The sequence below is a fragment of the Asparagus officinalis genome, chromosome 8 (genome assembly GCF_001876935.1).
Source record: "Asparagus officinalis chromosome 8, Aspof.V1, whole genome shotgun sequence".
NCBI lineage: Eukaryota > Viridiplantae > Streptophyta > Magnoliopsida > Asparagales > Asparagaceae > Asparagus > Asparagus officinalis.
This window is the reverse complement of record NC_033801.1, coordinates 64789624-64805337: the sequence shown is the minus strand read 5'-3', so window position 1 is coordinate 64805337 and position 15714 is coordinate 64789624. Positions and strand designations below refer to the sequence as shown.

Sequence of the window (15714 nt, the reverse complement as noted above, 5' to 3'; positions counted from 1 at the left end):
TCTTGGCGTAGTGGTGAAGACTGAGAATTTGCAGTAACGCATCCTGCTAAATTCAGTTGCAGACTGGACACAGTGGAGCCTGAAGAGGTTGTCCCCATGCAATGAGAGCCGAAACGGGAGAAGAATGCCAGTTTGCTAACCCGCCATGCGGCGGTGGATCCAGCCTCTGATACCTGTAGCCAGCTGTAGCTAACCAAGATTTTTATGAGGCTTCAGCATTCTTGAAGCTCCTCTTCCTTCTATATAAACCCCTTTCTACTTCCTATTTCCTTCATCAGAGTTTAATCAGTACGTAGTTCACTGCTTTAAGCATGGCCAACTTCTTTCTCTTTCTCGCTATATCTTCTGCTCTAGTTGTCACCACTTTTGCTCAAAGCTTCTCATCAAGGAATTTTGGGGTGACTGGTAACGCCTACATACAGGAAGGCGGCAACCAACTACAGCTCAACCTCGAGCCAGCCGGTGGTTCTGAAGCTGTATCAACACAACAGTATCTTTATGGAAGGTTCGACATGCAGATCAAGGCTGTCGCTGGCTATTCCGCTGGCGTTGTGACCTCTTACTTCGTGAGTATACCACCATCACTTGGTAGCTATTTCATCCATCCCCTCAGTTAACCTGGACATCATACATATGCATATTTGAGAACGCACGTTTATTATTTCACGTAATTCGTGTGCAGCTCCAATCTCCAAGACCAGCGAACGATCAGATGGACTTTGAACTATTAGGTAACGTAACAGGGCAGCCCTACATACTGCACACCAACGTGTGGACGAGTGGGCAGGGTAACAGGGAGCAACAGATATTCCTGTGGTTTGATCCCACGGCTGACTTCCACACCTACACCTTCGTCTGGAATCCGCAAAACATACTGTACTTGTCAAGCTACCAGTTATTTAGACTGTAAAGGGTTAATCGCGGATGGACACCTGTAGTTTCATTGTTTTAAACATAGTTTACCTCTAGTTTTATTGTTGCATATAAACTCACCTAAAGTGATTTTTTTTTTTTTTTTGACTCTTTTATCTTTAGAGGACCTAGTCAAAAGAGAATTTTTCTCTTAAGTAAACGAGTCAGAAAAAAAAGCCACTCTCAATATACATCAGAAACAATAATGCTGGAGGGGTATTAAACTCAGTAATCAAAGCAGCAACAATCGAAACAGCGATACTACAGGAGGTCTATCCCCAGTTAACCCCTAACATTAGTCCTTCTTCTATGGTTTAACTAATAATATAGCCATTGCAGGTGGCTAGTCGATGGAATACCAGTGAGAGTTTACAGAAACGCGCAGCAGCAGGGCATCCCGTACTTGAATAGCCAACCGTTGAGCGTTCACAATGCAGTGTGGAACGGAGAGCAATGGGCTACAAGGAGAGGGCAGGTGCGGATCGACTGGAGTCGGGCGCCGTTCGTGGGCTACTACCGCAGTTACAGCGCCAATGCATGCGTCGCGTCATCATCACAGGACGCGTCAAACTGCAGTGGAAATAGTGGAGAGTGGATGAATTGGAGTCTGGATGAAGCTCAGGCCTCTAGGCTGAGGTGGGTGAGAGAGAACTACTTGGTTTATGACTACTGTCAGGATCAAGGGCGATTCCCGCAGGGAACTCCTCCCGAGTGCTCTGTCAACAATGTGTGATTAACGTAATTGACGCACTGTGAGAATTGGAAGTTAACTATGAGGGGAGTATGAGTGAATAAGATCATGAGATGTCGGTGTTTTCACTTTCGACGATGTAATAGGCCATGCTCTCGTAACTTGCTTCAGCCAATAAAAGAAAAGAGGTTTGAATAAAGTTGTGTTCTACTAATTAGTATAGTTAGAAGACTCATTTTGCTTTTGTCTAAAAATTTTCAAGATAACTTCTGTTTAGAATCCACAGTGTAGCTTTAACTGGGAGGTCAAGATGGATGACAGGGAAAGATCCGGAATATCACCAAGATCATTTTCTTTATTGAGGTTGTAGATGAAGAATCTGTGGAAGTTCATCTTCAAATTGGAGAGAGATTCAAAAGCATAATTGTTAAAGTAAGAGAGAGAGAGATTCTTGGGTAAATTTCCCTTGAGTTGAATATTGAGTGTACACATATATTTATACAAGTAGAGGAGGGTGAGGTGTTTTCTCACAACCAATGTGGGACTAAAACCCACTACAATACATTATTATCAACAGCCCCCCTCAAACTCATGTTGGATTAAACAAAGTGAGTTTGCGTACAAGAAACTGGAACCGATGAACATGTAAGACCTTTGTGAAAAAATCTGCAAGCTCGTCAGCGGATGAGACATGAGGAAGTAGAATTGTCTTGTCCTTGATAACTTGTTGACGGACAAAATGAGTGTCGATCTCAATATGTTTGGTCCTCTCATAAAATACTGCATTATTAGATATCTAGATGGCACTATTATTATCACAGTAGAAAGGAGTAGGAGTCGTAACAGAAATACCGAAATCACCGAGAAAACGACAAAGATGAATAATCTCTTTAATTGTTATGGCTATTGCACGATACTCTGTCTCGGTACTGGAAAGAGCAATCACATCTTGTTTCTTACTCCGCTAGGATAAGGGAATCACCAAAAAATATACAATAACCTGTGGTAGATTTTCTGGTAATTGAATCACTAGCCCAATCAGCATCAGAATATGCACAAAGATCTAACTTAAATGTAGAAGGAAACAAAAGAGAGCGAATGCTAGTACCCTGGAGATACCAAAGAATCTGTAATAAGGCAACATAGTGTACAGAACATGGGGCACTAACAAATTAACTGACAATGCCAACAGCATGAGAGATATCTGATCGAGAAATGTACAGATAGACCAACTGGCCAACAAGATGTCGATATCGGGTACGATCAGATAGAGGCTCACCATCAGTAGAGCGAAGTTTGACATTCTGTTAGAGTGGAGTATCGACAGTTGCATCGTCAGTTAGCTCAGCTCGATCTAGAATATCCGAGAGATACTTCTATTGAATCAGTAGTACACCCCGCGGGTCTTGAGAAATTTCTAGACCAAAAAAATACCGAAGAGATCCAAGATCCTTCATGTGGAACTATTGTTACAACTAAGATTTTACGTACTGTATATCAGCCACATCTTCAGCTGTAATGATCATATCATCTACATAGATGAATAATAAAACTCTGTCACGCAATGTAGTACGAACAAACAGAGAAGCATCTTGATGACTTTCCATAAAGCCCGCCTTGAGCACGACATCATGAAAACACTCAAACCAAGCGTGGGTGCCTACTTGAGATCATAAACAGCACGACAAAGGAGACATATATGTCCTGGAGGAATATTAGACCCTGGAGGCGGTTGCATATATATTATCTCAGATAAAGAGCCATGAAGAAAAGTATTTTTGACATCCATCTGGTATAAGGGCCAGTGATGAACAGCAGCAATCGCAAGTAGAGTACGAACGGTGGGTATCTAAGCAATAAGAGCAAAGATCTCCTCATAATCAATACCTTATTGCTGAGTAAAACCTCGAGCCACTAAATGAGCTTTCCGACATTCAATGGTGCCATCAGGACGAAACTTGACCTTATAAACCCATTTACTGCCAACATGAAAGATCCCAGGAGGACAGGGAATAACATCCCAGGTATGAGTTTGTTGAAAGGCTTAAAATTCCTCAACCATAGCATATCGCCACTCTGAAATTTGAACTGCCTCTTAAAAGGACTTTGGCTTAACGGTAGTATGAATGGAAGCAAGAAAGTTATGAAAGATAGGTGAATAAGAAGTAATCGAATCATACCGGGTAAGCATGACATGTGGGCGTTTACATCAACAAAGAGCAAGAGGAACCTCAAGCGGGGGAGATGTTGGCGCATATGCGTGAAGATCAACAGTATGTTCTGGAGGGAGAGTTGTGTCCACGGGATAGGGATTAGATGGTGTAAGAGAAGGCTCGGGTGAGGAAGAGTCAACAGAAGGATATGAAGAGATGTCAGGGAGATCTCGAAATAAAAGTTGAGGTGAAGAAGTAGGTGATGAAGCTGACAGGGAAGCATGATCAGTAGAGTGGAGGAAATTAAAGTCATCAGAAGTAGAAAAATATGGAGAATCCTCTTCGAACTGAACATGACGAGATATATAAACTCAACGAGTTGCGAGATCATAACAATGATAACCTCGATGTTCCAAACTAATTCCTAAATAGACACAATAAATAGCTCTGAAAGATAATTTATCACGTTCGTGAGATGGCAGAAGAACAAAACATCGATAACCAAAAACACAGACTAGATCATAACAGGGAGGATGAGTATAAACATGATTATAAGGAGTAGTACCAGAAAGACAGCTAGATGGAGTGATATTAATAGCATGAGTCGCGATGAGAATAGCCTCAGCACAGAAATAATGAGGAACATAGTAAGAAATAAGTATGGATCAAGCGGTATCGAGGATATGACAATATTTGCGTTCAGCAACACCATTTTACTCATGAGTGTAGGGACATGACTGTTGAAAGATAGTCCCATGAGAGGACATGATAGAGCGCATAGTAGAGGAGTGTAGGGACATGACTGTTGAAAGATAGTCCCATGAGAGGACATGATAGAGCGCATAGTAGAGGATAGGTACTCTTTGGTGTTGAAAGATAGTCCCATGAGAGGACATGATAGAGCGCATAGTAGAGGATAGGTACTCTTTGGCACAAACAGAATGGAAAACTTTAATACGAGATTATCATTGAGTAAAAATCATAGCAGTGAAGGCTTGATAAGCAGTAAGTACGTCAAAGTGATTCTTAAGTAGGTAAATCCATGTAAAATGAGAGAAATCGTCGATAAAACTAACATAATATAAGTAGCCAGATGAAAAAAGCAGAGAAGCTAGCCCGCAAATATAAGAATGTACTAAATCAAATAAGGAAGTGGATATGGATGTACTCATTTTAAATAGTAAAGCAGTGGATTTAACCAATTTGTAACCAGTACATGACTCAATACTAGAACTAGATGATACAGGACTAAGTATTTCAAATTGAATAAGACTCTCCAGCCTTTTATTAGACACATGACCAAGTCGTCTATGTCACAAATTAGCAGGAAGCGAGGTAGAGGGTTTTGACGAACAAACAGAAGCAACAAGAGAACGTGGGTATATGGACTCTGGAAGGTGAAGATATTCCAGAAAATACAGTTTGTGCCTCCTACGACCCGCCCCAACCATCTTTCCCATCTGTGGATCCTGCACAATACAAATTTCAGAAAAAAATAAGATAAGCATGCCAACCATACATAAAGAGCTAATAGAAATTAAATTCAAACACAGCTGAGAAGCCACATAGACGGGACCAAGTGTTAGACGTCCAGATGGATCATTTTGTGGGGTAATAGATCCATACTGAGTGATGGACAATGGTTGTCCAGTAGCCATGTAGATAGGGGAAGAGAAGATGAAGTGAAGACAGAGGATAAAAGTGAGACATTACAAGTCATATGAAAGGAACAGCCAGAGTCAAAAATCCAGAGATCATTCATACCAGAGATCGAAGGATTAGCTGAAGATCCAACAAAATGCATACCAGAGAGTTGTGCGGTGGATGTAGAGGTGATATGATGAAAAGCATCAAGTTGACGATGAAGACTTTCAATAGCTTGAATAGTAGAGTCTGAAGTAGTAGAAAGTATAGCATTGGCCAGCAATCCTGGTGTACGAGAGGGTTAAGACTGAGGAGGTTGCTAACCACGACTAGTACCTTAGGAACGTAACTCAGGATGAATCTTAAAGTATGTCTCAATGCGGTGTCCTTCCTTCTTGCAATATTTGCAAGAGAGCTTAGATCGAACATGTGGAGAGGGAGCTTATGGAGAAGTATGTTTCATAACAGGAGCAGTGACAGGTACAGACATAACAGTCTTGAGTGAAGAGGTGGGAGTGTTTGTTGACAAATTGAGTTGTGATGTCTGTTGTCGGGTCTCATAAGCAGTGAGAGCTCTCATAACTGAGGCCAAAGTCATAAATTGAGGCTGATGAAGTAGTTGATCAGCTATAGTTGAATATTCAGGAAAGGACTGAAATAGTTGATGCACCTCATGTCGTTCGTACCAGGCTAGCTAGTTTTCATATGTGGAATTACGTCCAGGAAGTATGAAGCGTAATTCTGTCCAAAAAGCTTGTATTTGTTCAAAATAAGACTGTAGACATGAACTATCTTTACGTTGTAGAGCAATGTGTTACAGAAGATATGCCTCCCATGCACCAGAGCACTCAGTGAAACGCCCAGTGAGGCGAGTCCACATGGCTCGAACAGAGGGAAGCGAACCAATTTCGACAGTGAGACCAGAGCCAACACAGTGAGTGAGATAATCCATAACATGAAATTCCTGCAACTGCTAGTCTGAGCTCTTCTTGACATAGAGAGCACGAGCGGTCTGAAGATCGACATCACCACTACCACATGCAATAGTATTGGATGAAGCAACAGTACTGATGGACGATGGAACCGGTCCCGTACTGGTGAGATGATCAAGCAAACCAACGTCACGCAAGGCATTGGTGACAATGGTGGACCACCATACCCAGTCACTTTAATCATTGAGGAGCAAAGGTGGTTTGGGAATCTTCTCTGAAGGAGCCATAACAACAATGTTGAGACGGATGTTAAGACGTCGAGATGGATTAAAACGGTGATGTCGTTACTGACTGCGAAACGACAATGTTGTTCGTTTGAGGCCGAGAGACGGCTTGAAACGGCGATGCCGTTAATTTGAGACCGAGAGACGGTCTTAAAAACAGCGATGCCGTAAATTTGAGACCAATAGATGGTCTTAAAATGGCGATGCCGTTAAAATAGAACCCGGATGTTTAAAATAGAACCTGAAGGCTAGTATGAAACCCGAAGGTTTAAAATAGAACTCGAATGTTTAATATAGAACCCGAAGGTTAGTATGAAACCCGAAGGTTTAAAATAGAACCCAAATGTTAATGTAGAAACCTGAAGGTTAAAATGAGAACGTGAAATGCGTTAAGAGGCTGCAAAGCAGCAAGGCCAAGATTTGGCAAAAGAACGCAGAAGTGTTAAAAAATTATTGGAAGGAAAATAATAACCCTAACTTTGATACCATGTTAAAGTAAGAGAGAGAGAGAGAGAGAGAGAGAGTCTTGGGTAAATTTCCCTTGAGTTGAATATTGAGTGTACACATATATTTATACAAATAGAGGAGGGTGAGGTGTGTTCTCACAACCAATGTGGGACTAAAACCCATTACAATACATTATTATCAACAATAATAAAGGAGTAAATTGGTAATTTCATGCAACAATCTCTCTCGCGCGAGTAACAGGATTCAGATATCCAAGAACTTGCTAATGAGTAACTAACTAGGACAAATGGATATAGCAGTACATCGGAGAAGGCCAGCAGAAGCATTATAAAACAGACTAATCTAGATTTCTGACAGAATCGATCACTGAGAATATAAGAAGGATGTACATACGTACAAGAGGTTCGCGTCTACTAAGAATATAAGAAGGATGTAGATACGTGCAAATGGTTTACAAAACGCGAACCGAATATAAACACAACACAATCAACTCAAAAAACCTCAAACATTTTGCGTGACACCACTAGGCACTTTATCATGTTGAGTGCCATCCTCCCCCGACGCCCACCCATGCCTCGTAATATCAAACTTCTCGCCGTCCCCCCACAGTGCATATGCCTCCTCCCCGTGCACTGCATCGTCCCCGATAGTCAGCTCCTCCTCCGGCATCCTCAGTGGCACCACCGTCCGAATCACAAGACAAATGATCGTCGTGACTACGACGTTCCAACCAATAATGAAAAGCGCGCCGATGATTTGTTTGACGAATGGTAGCCTCCAACGCTGGGGCCGTAGAAGCCCTCCACGGAAGTTGGTGAGCGAGGGAGGAAGAGGGAGGAGAGGGTCGGCTGGCGAGGAGGCGGTGGACAAGCCGATGAGTCCAGCCACGGCGTGGGTGTGGAAGACACCAAGGGTGTCGTCAACCTTTTGGAGGATAGGGGAGCGCTTGTGGACGACCATCATCGTGAACCAGGGGATGCTGCCGGAGAGTATGCCCATCACTATGGCTGCCCACCCTTGCACAAGTCCTGCATCAATAGTTTTGTAATTCTAAGTAGTTACAGAAATAACATGTATAAAAACATGGATCTATCAGAAATGAGAATGTTAGGGTAAACGAATGGGTATATACTAAGAGATAAGAATATTGAAAATGCATATAAAAACTTAGAGGTTGCTCCTATTAGCAATAAAATCCACTTAAAATGGTTTGTTATTGTGCGACAGAGGACATCGAATTCAAACTTAAAGAGATTGCTAAGTATAACAATTAGGGTCCGTTTGGTTTCAAAAAAATGCTTGTGAAAGCCTGACAAATTGTCAGAATTTCAACCAAAAACGCCATTTTAAGGGGCGTTTTTGGTTAAAAGCTGACAAAAACAGTAGCTTTTGTACTGTTTTTGTCAGGCTTTCATCAAACTTCTTTTGAAACCAAACGCGCCCTTAGAGAAGAAAATAGTTTACTAAATAAAGTGCCAGGTCATATTCGATGTGCCTTTTTAGTTTACATGTTGATAGCTAATAGTGAAAATTGATGAAAGTAGACAGAAAGTGCGAGAAGAAAATTATATGAAAAATGTTACAATCAAATTGCAGGCAAATGTTGACTTTTTGAGGAAAAATTGCTATCAACAAATCAATCACTTTTGTCATCCAATGAATGTTACAAACTCATTTAACATGTTAAAAAACTGTAGAATAGGTCACATACTCTGCATGAATAAGAAGTAAAAAAGCATTTTTTTTTTCCACAGTCAAAGACTTCTAGAAGAAGTAAAGCATGCGTGTGAAATCAAAGCTCCAAAGATCCTGGGTTAGAACTGTGTATGGTGATGCATGTACTTTGAATTCAAACGTTGTATCTTTTTTTTTCCCTTATAAATCCAAAACTTTTACTCACAACTACCGAAAAATCCAACTAGTTCCATATGTCCAATAAACCCAAAGTGCAAAGTTTATTTATCTTTAAACCCAAAATGTAGAACAAAAAGTGTATAATACAAAGTGTACAGTTGCATACAAAACGATGTTCAACTATATTATACAGGGTGTATAATTACATAATATAAAGTGTATAGCTACATAATTTAGATGTAATTGTTAGAAACAGAGCAAATCATGATAAAAACGTGTATGTATTCATTGGTGTTATAGTCTGTATACACAATGTAGGTAGAATTATTCTACTACTCTACCCGATGTGGGACTAAACAAGAACTATGTATGCAATATTTAACACCTCCCCCCTCCAAAAAAAACTGTAATTGGGTCAACTAATGGTAGTTTGTGAAGAAGAAATAAATGTCGTTGTATGTTATGAGCTTTGGTGAATAGATCTGTTGGTTGAAGATCAATATGCACATATGGGAGAGAGATTGTGCCAGCCAGAAGATGATGGCGAGTGAAGTGATAGTCAATCTCTATGTGCTTCGTGCGTTCATGAAATACGGGATTGCTGGTGACTTTGATGGCGCTCATGTTGTCACAATGAAGAGGAGTTGTCGTTATGGAAGACACACCCATGTCAATAAGGAGTCGCCGTAGCCAGACGATCTCTGCGGTAGTAGACGTCATGGTGCGAAATTATAATTCCACATTGGAGTGAGAGACAACATCATGTTTCTTAGATTCCCAATAGATGAGAGAGTCATCTAGGAAGATACAATAGCCAATGGTAGATTGGCGATCTATAATGTCACTTGCCCAGTCAGCATCACTGTAGGAACAAAGGATGAGTGATGATGATGCTGAGAAGAATAATGCTCTACTTGGTGTCTCACGAATGTAGCGTAGAACACGAAGAAGTGCTAATTGATAAGAAGAGTGAGGCGCAGTGACAAATTGACTAAGGACATGAACCATATGAGAGATGTCGGGTCTGGTAATAGTGAGATAGAACAGGCTTCCTATAAGATGTCGATATTTAGTTACATCAAATAGTGGATCACCATTGGTAGCATTGAGTTTGACATTCAGTTCGAGGGGCATCCGAGCTAGTTTTAGATCTGTTAGCCCTGCACGATTGACAATGTCGGTGGCAAATTTCTGTTGAGATAGATAGTAGCCACATGGTGTTTGATTGATCTCCAATCCGTGGAAGTAATGTAGGTTGCCTAGGTCTTTCACTTCAAACTCTCGTTGAAGGTGAGATTTGATATGGTTGATGGTTGCTGGATAATCAGTGGTAATGATCATGTCATCAACATAGAGGAGGAGGATGGTGCGTTGGCCGTTTGAGGAGCAGATGAAAATTACTAGATCAATTTCACTCGGAAGAAAACTAGTTGATTGCATAACCTGTGTGAATCTGGCAAACTATTTTGAGGTCATAGAGAGCTCAGCAAAGGTGACAGATAAGGCCTTTGGAGTGAGGGAGTCCAGGTGGTGGGGTCATGTAGATATCCTCAGTGATGTTTCCATGCAGAAAGGCATTTTTGACATCCATATGGTACAATAGCTATTGTCGAGAAGCAGCAATGGAAAGCAGTGTTCGAATAGTGGTCATTTTAGAAACTAGGGAAAAGTTCTTCTCATAGTCCACCCCATATTATTGTGTAAAGCCTCGAGTGACTAACCTAGCCTTGTGATGCTCGATGGTTGTCAGCTCTAGTCTTGACCTTGTAGGTCCATTTGCAAAGCTGATAGGGGTTTTTCTTGGAGGAAGAGCAGTAAGATCCCATGTATGAGTTTTTTGGAGAGCAGTAAGTTCGTCATGCATTGCATGTTGTCACTCAGGGCGTTTAACTGCATCATGTTATGAATGGGGTTCCACATAATCTGACATCATCATAGTGGTTGTGTGAAAAGTAATTGAGGTGAAGTTGGGGTCATTGTATTTGGCTAGTGGTTGGTAATCTCCGGAGAAATATCTTGGCTCCGATAAGATGTCAGTAGTGAGTGGTTCAGGTTCACTTGAAATTGGTGAAGAGGTTGATTTATCCGGTGTGGTAGGAGGTGGGTCAGGACTGGCCACTTGCTCGGTGGGAGAACTAGTTTATGGACATAGCTTTGTAGTATTTTGTGGTCCCAGAGAGTAGGGTGTGTCAAGATCAAGAAATATGAGATCTATGGGTGTAGATGCTGGTGAATGTACATGTGGAAGGGTAGGGTGTAGTAATGGAAAATGTACAAAGAATGTGACATGGGGAGAGATGCGGAGGCGATTAAAATGAGGGTCATAGCAGTGACACCTTTATGATGGAGATTGTATCCAAGGAATGCGCACATGACAGATCGAGATGAAAGTTTGTTGCACTTTGAAGATGGAAGTTGGATGAAGCATGTGCAGCCAAAGACTTGAAGGTGAGAGTAGTTTGGTGGTGTTTGGTATAGTTGTTAAAAAGGTGTGAGGCCTGTTAGAGTAGTGGAGGGGATGTGATTGATGAGATAAACACTAATGAGGAGAGCTTCTACCCAAAACTGAACAGGTACAGATGCAGATAGTAAAAGTGATCTGGTGGTTTTAAGGATGTGTCGGTGATGCCTTTCAGCTACACTGTTTTGTTCGTGAGCATATGGGTAGGGGAATTTAGAGAGGGTTCCCTAAGAGGCAAGGAATTCTGTGAAGCGACGGGATGTATATTCTCCCTGAGTAAGAGCATACGCTTTTGATGTTGGAGAAGAATTGGGTGAGGATCTTGGTGGCAAAGTTGTTATAAATGTCATATGCATCAGTTTATGTTACATCAAATAGAATGATGTTAAATGAGAATGATCATCAATGAATATTATGTAGTAGCGCTTATTACCACGAGATGGATGTGGAGATGGTCCCCAAATGTCAGTATGATGAGGTTGAAAGGTGCAGAAGCAATTTGATTGATTATTTGAAAAGGTTGGGCTAAGTGTTTTGCAAACTTGCAGGTAGTATAGGGTGACAATGCATCAGTAGGAACATTTCCTAATTTTCCAGTTGCGGAAAGGGTACGAAGATGAGGTACAGATAGATGACCAAGGCGACAATGCCAAAGGTCATAGGTGGTTAGTTTAGAGTTGAGGAGACGAAGGAAAGATCTAGCATAGGTCACCGATATTACGGCATGTCCCAACCATTTATCCTGTTAGAGGATCCTTATAAGACATGAAGGGATGGAAAAATGGACCCAAAATTAATTGCCCACTCATACCCACCCGCCAAATGAACCATCCAAACCCACACATTTAGTTAAATGGGTCATAAATGGGTGGGAATTGTTTCTATTAAAGATAAATGGGTCATTAATGGGCGGGTTATTACCCACCCATTTACCCGTTTAGATGGATATTATTTTAAAAACACCACCAATGCTTCAACAATTACAAAACTTATTTTTTAAAAGTTAAAAATTATAGAAAACACTTAAAATGACTAAAACCCCTTAAAATTTTGAGATTTGCAAAAAACACCCTCAAAGTTTAAAATATTATAAAAACGCCCTCAAGAGTTAAAAATTATAAAAAAAACTATCAAAATTTTCTAACCTCACAGATGACACATGAAATTCAAAAATTACCACCAGCCCCCTAAAATTTTATAATTTACAAAAAATACCCTTAAAAGTTGTAGAAAATGAGAAAAACACTCTCAAGACTTCAAAATTACCAAACAATCTTAGAGTTTTCTAAACTTGCAAATGATATATGAAATCTAAAAAAATTCAATAGTCTCCTATAAATTTAAAATTTGCAATTAACACCCTCAAAGTTTTAAATTTTTAGAAAAACACCCTCCATAGTTTAGAATTACAAAACCATTCTGAAATTTCAAAGCCTATAAATGACACATGAAATTAAAAAATTACTAGCAACCCCCTATAAATTTATAATTTACAAAAAGCACCCTCAAAGTTTAAAAATTGCAAAAAGCACCCTCAAGAGTTCAAAACTACAAAACAATCTTAGAATTTTCTAAACTTACAAATGACACATGAAATCTAAAAAATTTTGGTAGTCCCCTATAAATATCAAATTTGCAAGTAACACCCTCAAACTTTTAAAAATTGCAAAAAACACCCTCAAAGATATATAAATATAAAAAGTAGGCGCTCACAATTCTTCGTCGGCATGAGATATATGCGTGTGCGGCCAAGTGTAATTTGTAAAACTTGTGTCTATTGCGCGAGAAACAGAAGAGAAAGAGAGCGTGTATTGTTATCCGGCGTGATAAAAAAAATTCAAGGAGAATTACTTGGGGACACTCTGTAATTAAGAACAAACATGAAAAAAATAATAGACTTTAACCAACAACAAATATGAAGAACTGAACAATTACGCTCATAGCTTATGGATTTTGAGAAAGAAATGTTTACAGAAACCCCCCTGAAAATTTATAGAAAACTCCCTAAAAGTTTATAAAAAAACCCCTGAAAGTTTGCAGAAAACCCCCTAAAAGTTTATAAAAAAAACCCCCTAAAAGTTTACATAAAACCCCTGAAAGTTTGTAGAAAACCCCCTGAAAGTTACAGAAAAACCCCTAAAAGTTTACAGAAAACCCCTGAAAGTTTGCAAAAAACCCCCTGAAAGTTTGTAAAACCCCCCTAAAAGTTTACATAAAACCCTAAAAGTTTATAGAAAATCCCCTAAAAGTTTGCAGAAAACCCCCTGAAAGTTTACAGAAAACCCCTTAAAAGTTTATAGAAAACGCCCTGAAAGTTTACATAAAACCCCTGAAAGTTTACATAAAACCCCTAAAAGTTTGCAGAAAACCCCCTAAAAATTTACAGAAAAACCCCTAAAATTTTGCAGAAAACCCCCTGAAATTTTACAAAAAATCCCCTGAAAGTTTACAGAAAACCCCCTGAAAGTTTGCAGAAACCCCCTGAAAGTTTGCAGAAACCCCCCAGAAAGTTTGTAGAAAACCCCCTGAAAGTTTGCAAAAAATCCCTGAAAGTTTGTAAAAAACCCCCTGAAAGTTTACAAAAAAACCCTGAAAATTTACAAAAAACCCCTGAAAGTTTGCAGAAAACCCCCCTGAAAGTTTACAAGTAAATCCCTGAAACTTACATATATATAGAAGCATCATAATCATAACTAAATGGGTTATTGGGTCACCCATGAACCACCCATTTAGTAAATGGATGGTTGAGAACTGACCCATTTAGCAAATGCTAAATGGGTCATAAATGGTTAAGTGGTCATAAATGTGCCCACCCATTTATGACCCAACCAAGACCCAACCAAAACCACCCATTTGACATCCCTAGACATGATGAAGCGAAGAAGGTAGCAGTATAGTTATGCGAGGTGATTTGTGAGACTGAGAGTAAGTTCATAGTGACATTAGGGACATGGTATACGTTGGAGATCGAGAATTAAGTCTTAATATGCAAGTGACCTAAAGAAGTCATGGATAGTGGTGTGCCATCAGCTTTGCGGACCATGGCTATAGGAGGTAGGAGTGTTTGGTTGTGGAGGAGTGTTTGTGATGACGTAAGATGATGTGTAGCACCCGAATCTAAAATCCATAAGTTAGTCTTTGTAGCTGATTGAGTGTCATACGAAGTAGCAGCCGAGCCTGTGTTAGGTGAGGGAGCAGATGGATATAGCGTCTACAGGAGATCAGTGTAGAATGACGATGTAGATGTGGATGGAATCTCGGTGATGGTTGCCTGAGCTATTAGGGACAGTGAGTTGGGAAGGTTGTTTTAGCTAGCCTCGCGCAACACTTGTTCGTAGAATGTCTGCAGAGTTTGTGAATGTCACACCATTATTTACATGTGGAGATGGGGCAAATTTGTTATTGTCTAGTCGACGAGGTGTACTATCAATTAGGAGAAACATGGTGAGTAGCTAAGCGTGAGGTGGCATGGACGGAGCTCAAGGTGATGGGAGGAGTGGTGAGGTAAAGACGTGTCTCCTCAGCCTATAACTCTGTGACAACTGTTTCAAGAGTGGGTCTAGGTGACCAGTGAATGAGTTGGCTACGAACGGATTTGAACTCCGGTCGGAGTTTCATCAGGAACTAAAAGAGACTTTGCATATCTTTGTTGTCGTGGTGAATAATCCTGGAAGACGGGTCAGTAAGGGGTGTTTCAAGGGTTGCGAGTTGTTCCTAGAGATCAATGATGTGGCTATAGAACTCACGGATCAAGTGATCACCTTGTGTAACCGTGGAGATCTCCTAGTATAGTTGGAACTCTCGAACGGCATCTAACTATGTGTAACAGCGCTGCAGGCATTCCTAGAGGGATATGGCAGCGTCAAACCGTGTGAGCGAAAGTCGAATGCAAGGTGAGACGGACTGTACGATTGTGGGAATGGTGTGATCTTTAGCAATGGTCCAAGCCATAAGAGCAAACTCATAAGAGGAGAGGGCAGTCGTATCCTTGGTGAGATCATCGATAAGAAGTGCTTGAGTTAGAGGTTTAAAAGTGTCATTGATGTGTCCCTAAAGAGATGATAGTTGTCACCGTCGAGGTTTACGTCAATGGATTATTGATGGAAGTGCATCTTCGGCGTCATCATGATGAAAAAAAACTTATCGCTTATCTCAAAGAGATTATTAGTGAATGGTCATAAGAGGAAGCTAAGTGATTAGCTTAAAATTAATTAAGCTAAATGATTATCTGAAGATATATGAAGATCTAGTTTGTAAGCCAAATGAGTGGTGCAAAATCTATGAAGACCTAGTTAGTAGGAAAAATGATTGGCCC

At 40.4% G+C, this 15714-nt stretch overlaps 3 protein-coding genes across 3 annotated transcripts; 1 reads left to right on the top strand and 2 right to left on the bottom strand.

Annotated features, from left to right (window-relative positions):
• On the top strand, positions 312–1748 carry LOC109821316 (putative xyloglucan endotransglucosylase/hydrolase protein 13). The gene is made up of 3 exons (XM_020387505.1): positions 312–566; positions 683–876; positions 1252–1748. The coding sequence occupies exons 1-3, from the start codon at positions 312–314 to the stop codon at positions 1643–1645; spliced, it is 843 nt and encodes a 280-aa protein (XP_020243094.1). The 3' UTR covers positions 1646–1748.
• LOC109821315 (ammonium transporter 3 member 1-like) lies at positions 7310–9658 on the bottom strand. The gene is made up of 2 exons (XM_020387504.1): positions 9533–9658; positions 7310–8134 (listed from the first exon to the last, which is right to left on the bottom strand). The coding sequence occupies exons 1-2, from the start codon at positions 9656–9658 to the stop codon at positions 7586–7588; spliced, it is 675 nt and encodes a 224-aa protein (XP_020243093.1). The 3' UTR covers positions 7310–7585.
• LOC109821314 (uncharacterized mitochondrial protein AtMg00810-like) lies at positions 9668–10279 on the bottom strand. Its single transcript, XM_020387503.1, has one exon. The coding sequence runs from the start codon at positions 10277–10279 to the stop codon at positions 9668–9670; it is 612 nt and encodes a 203-aa protein (XP_020243092.1).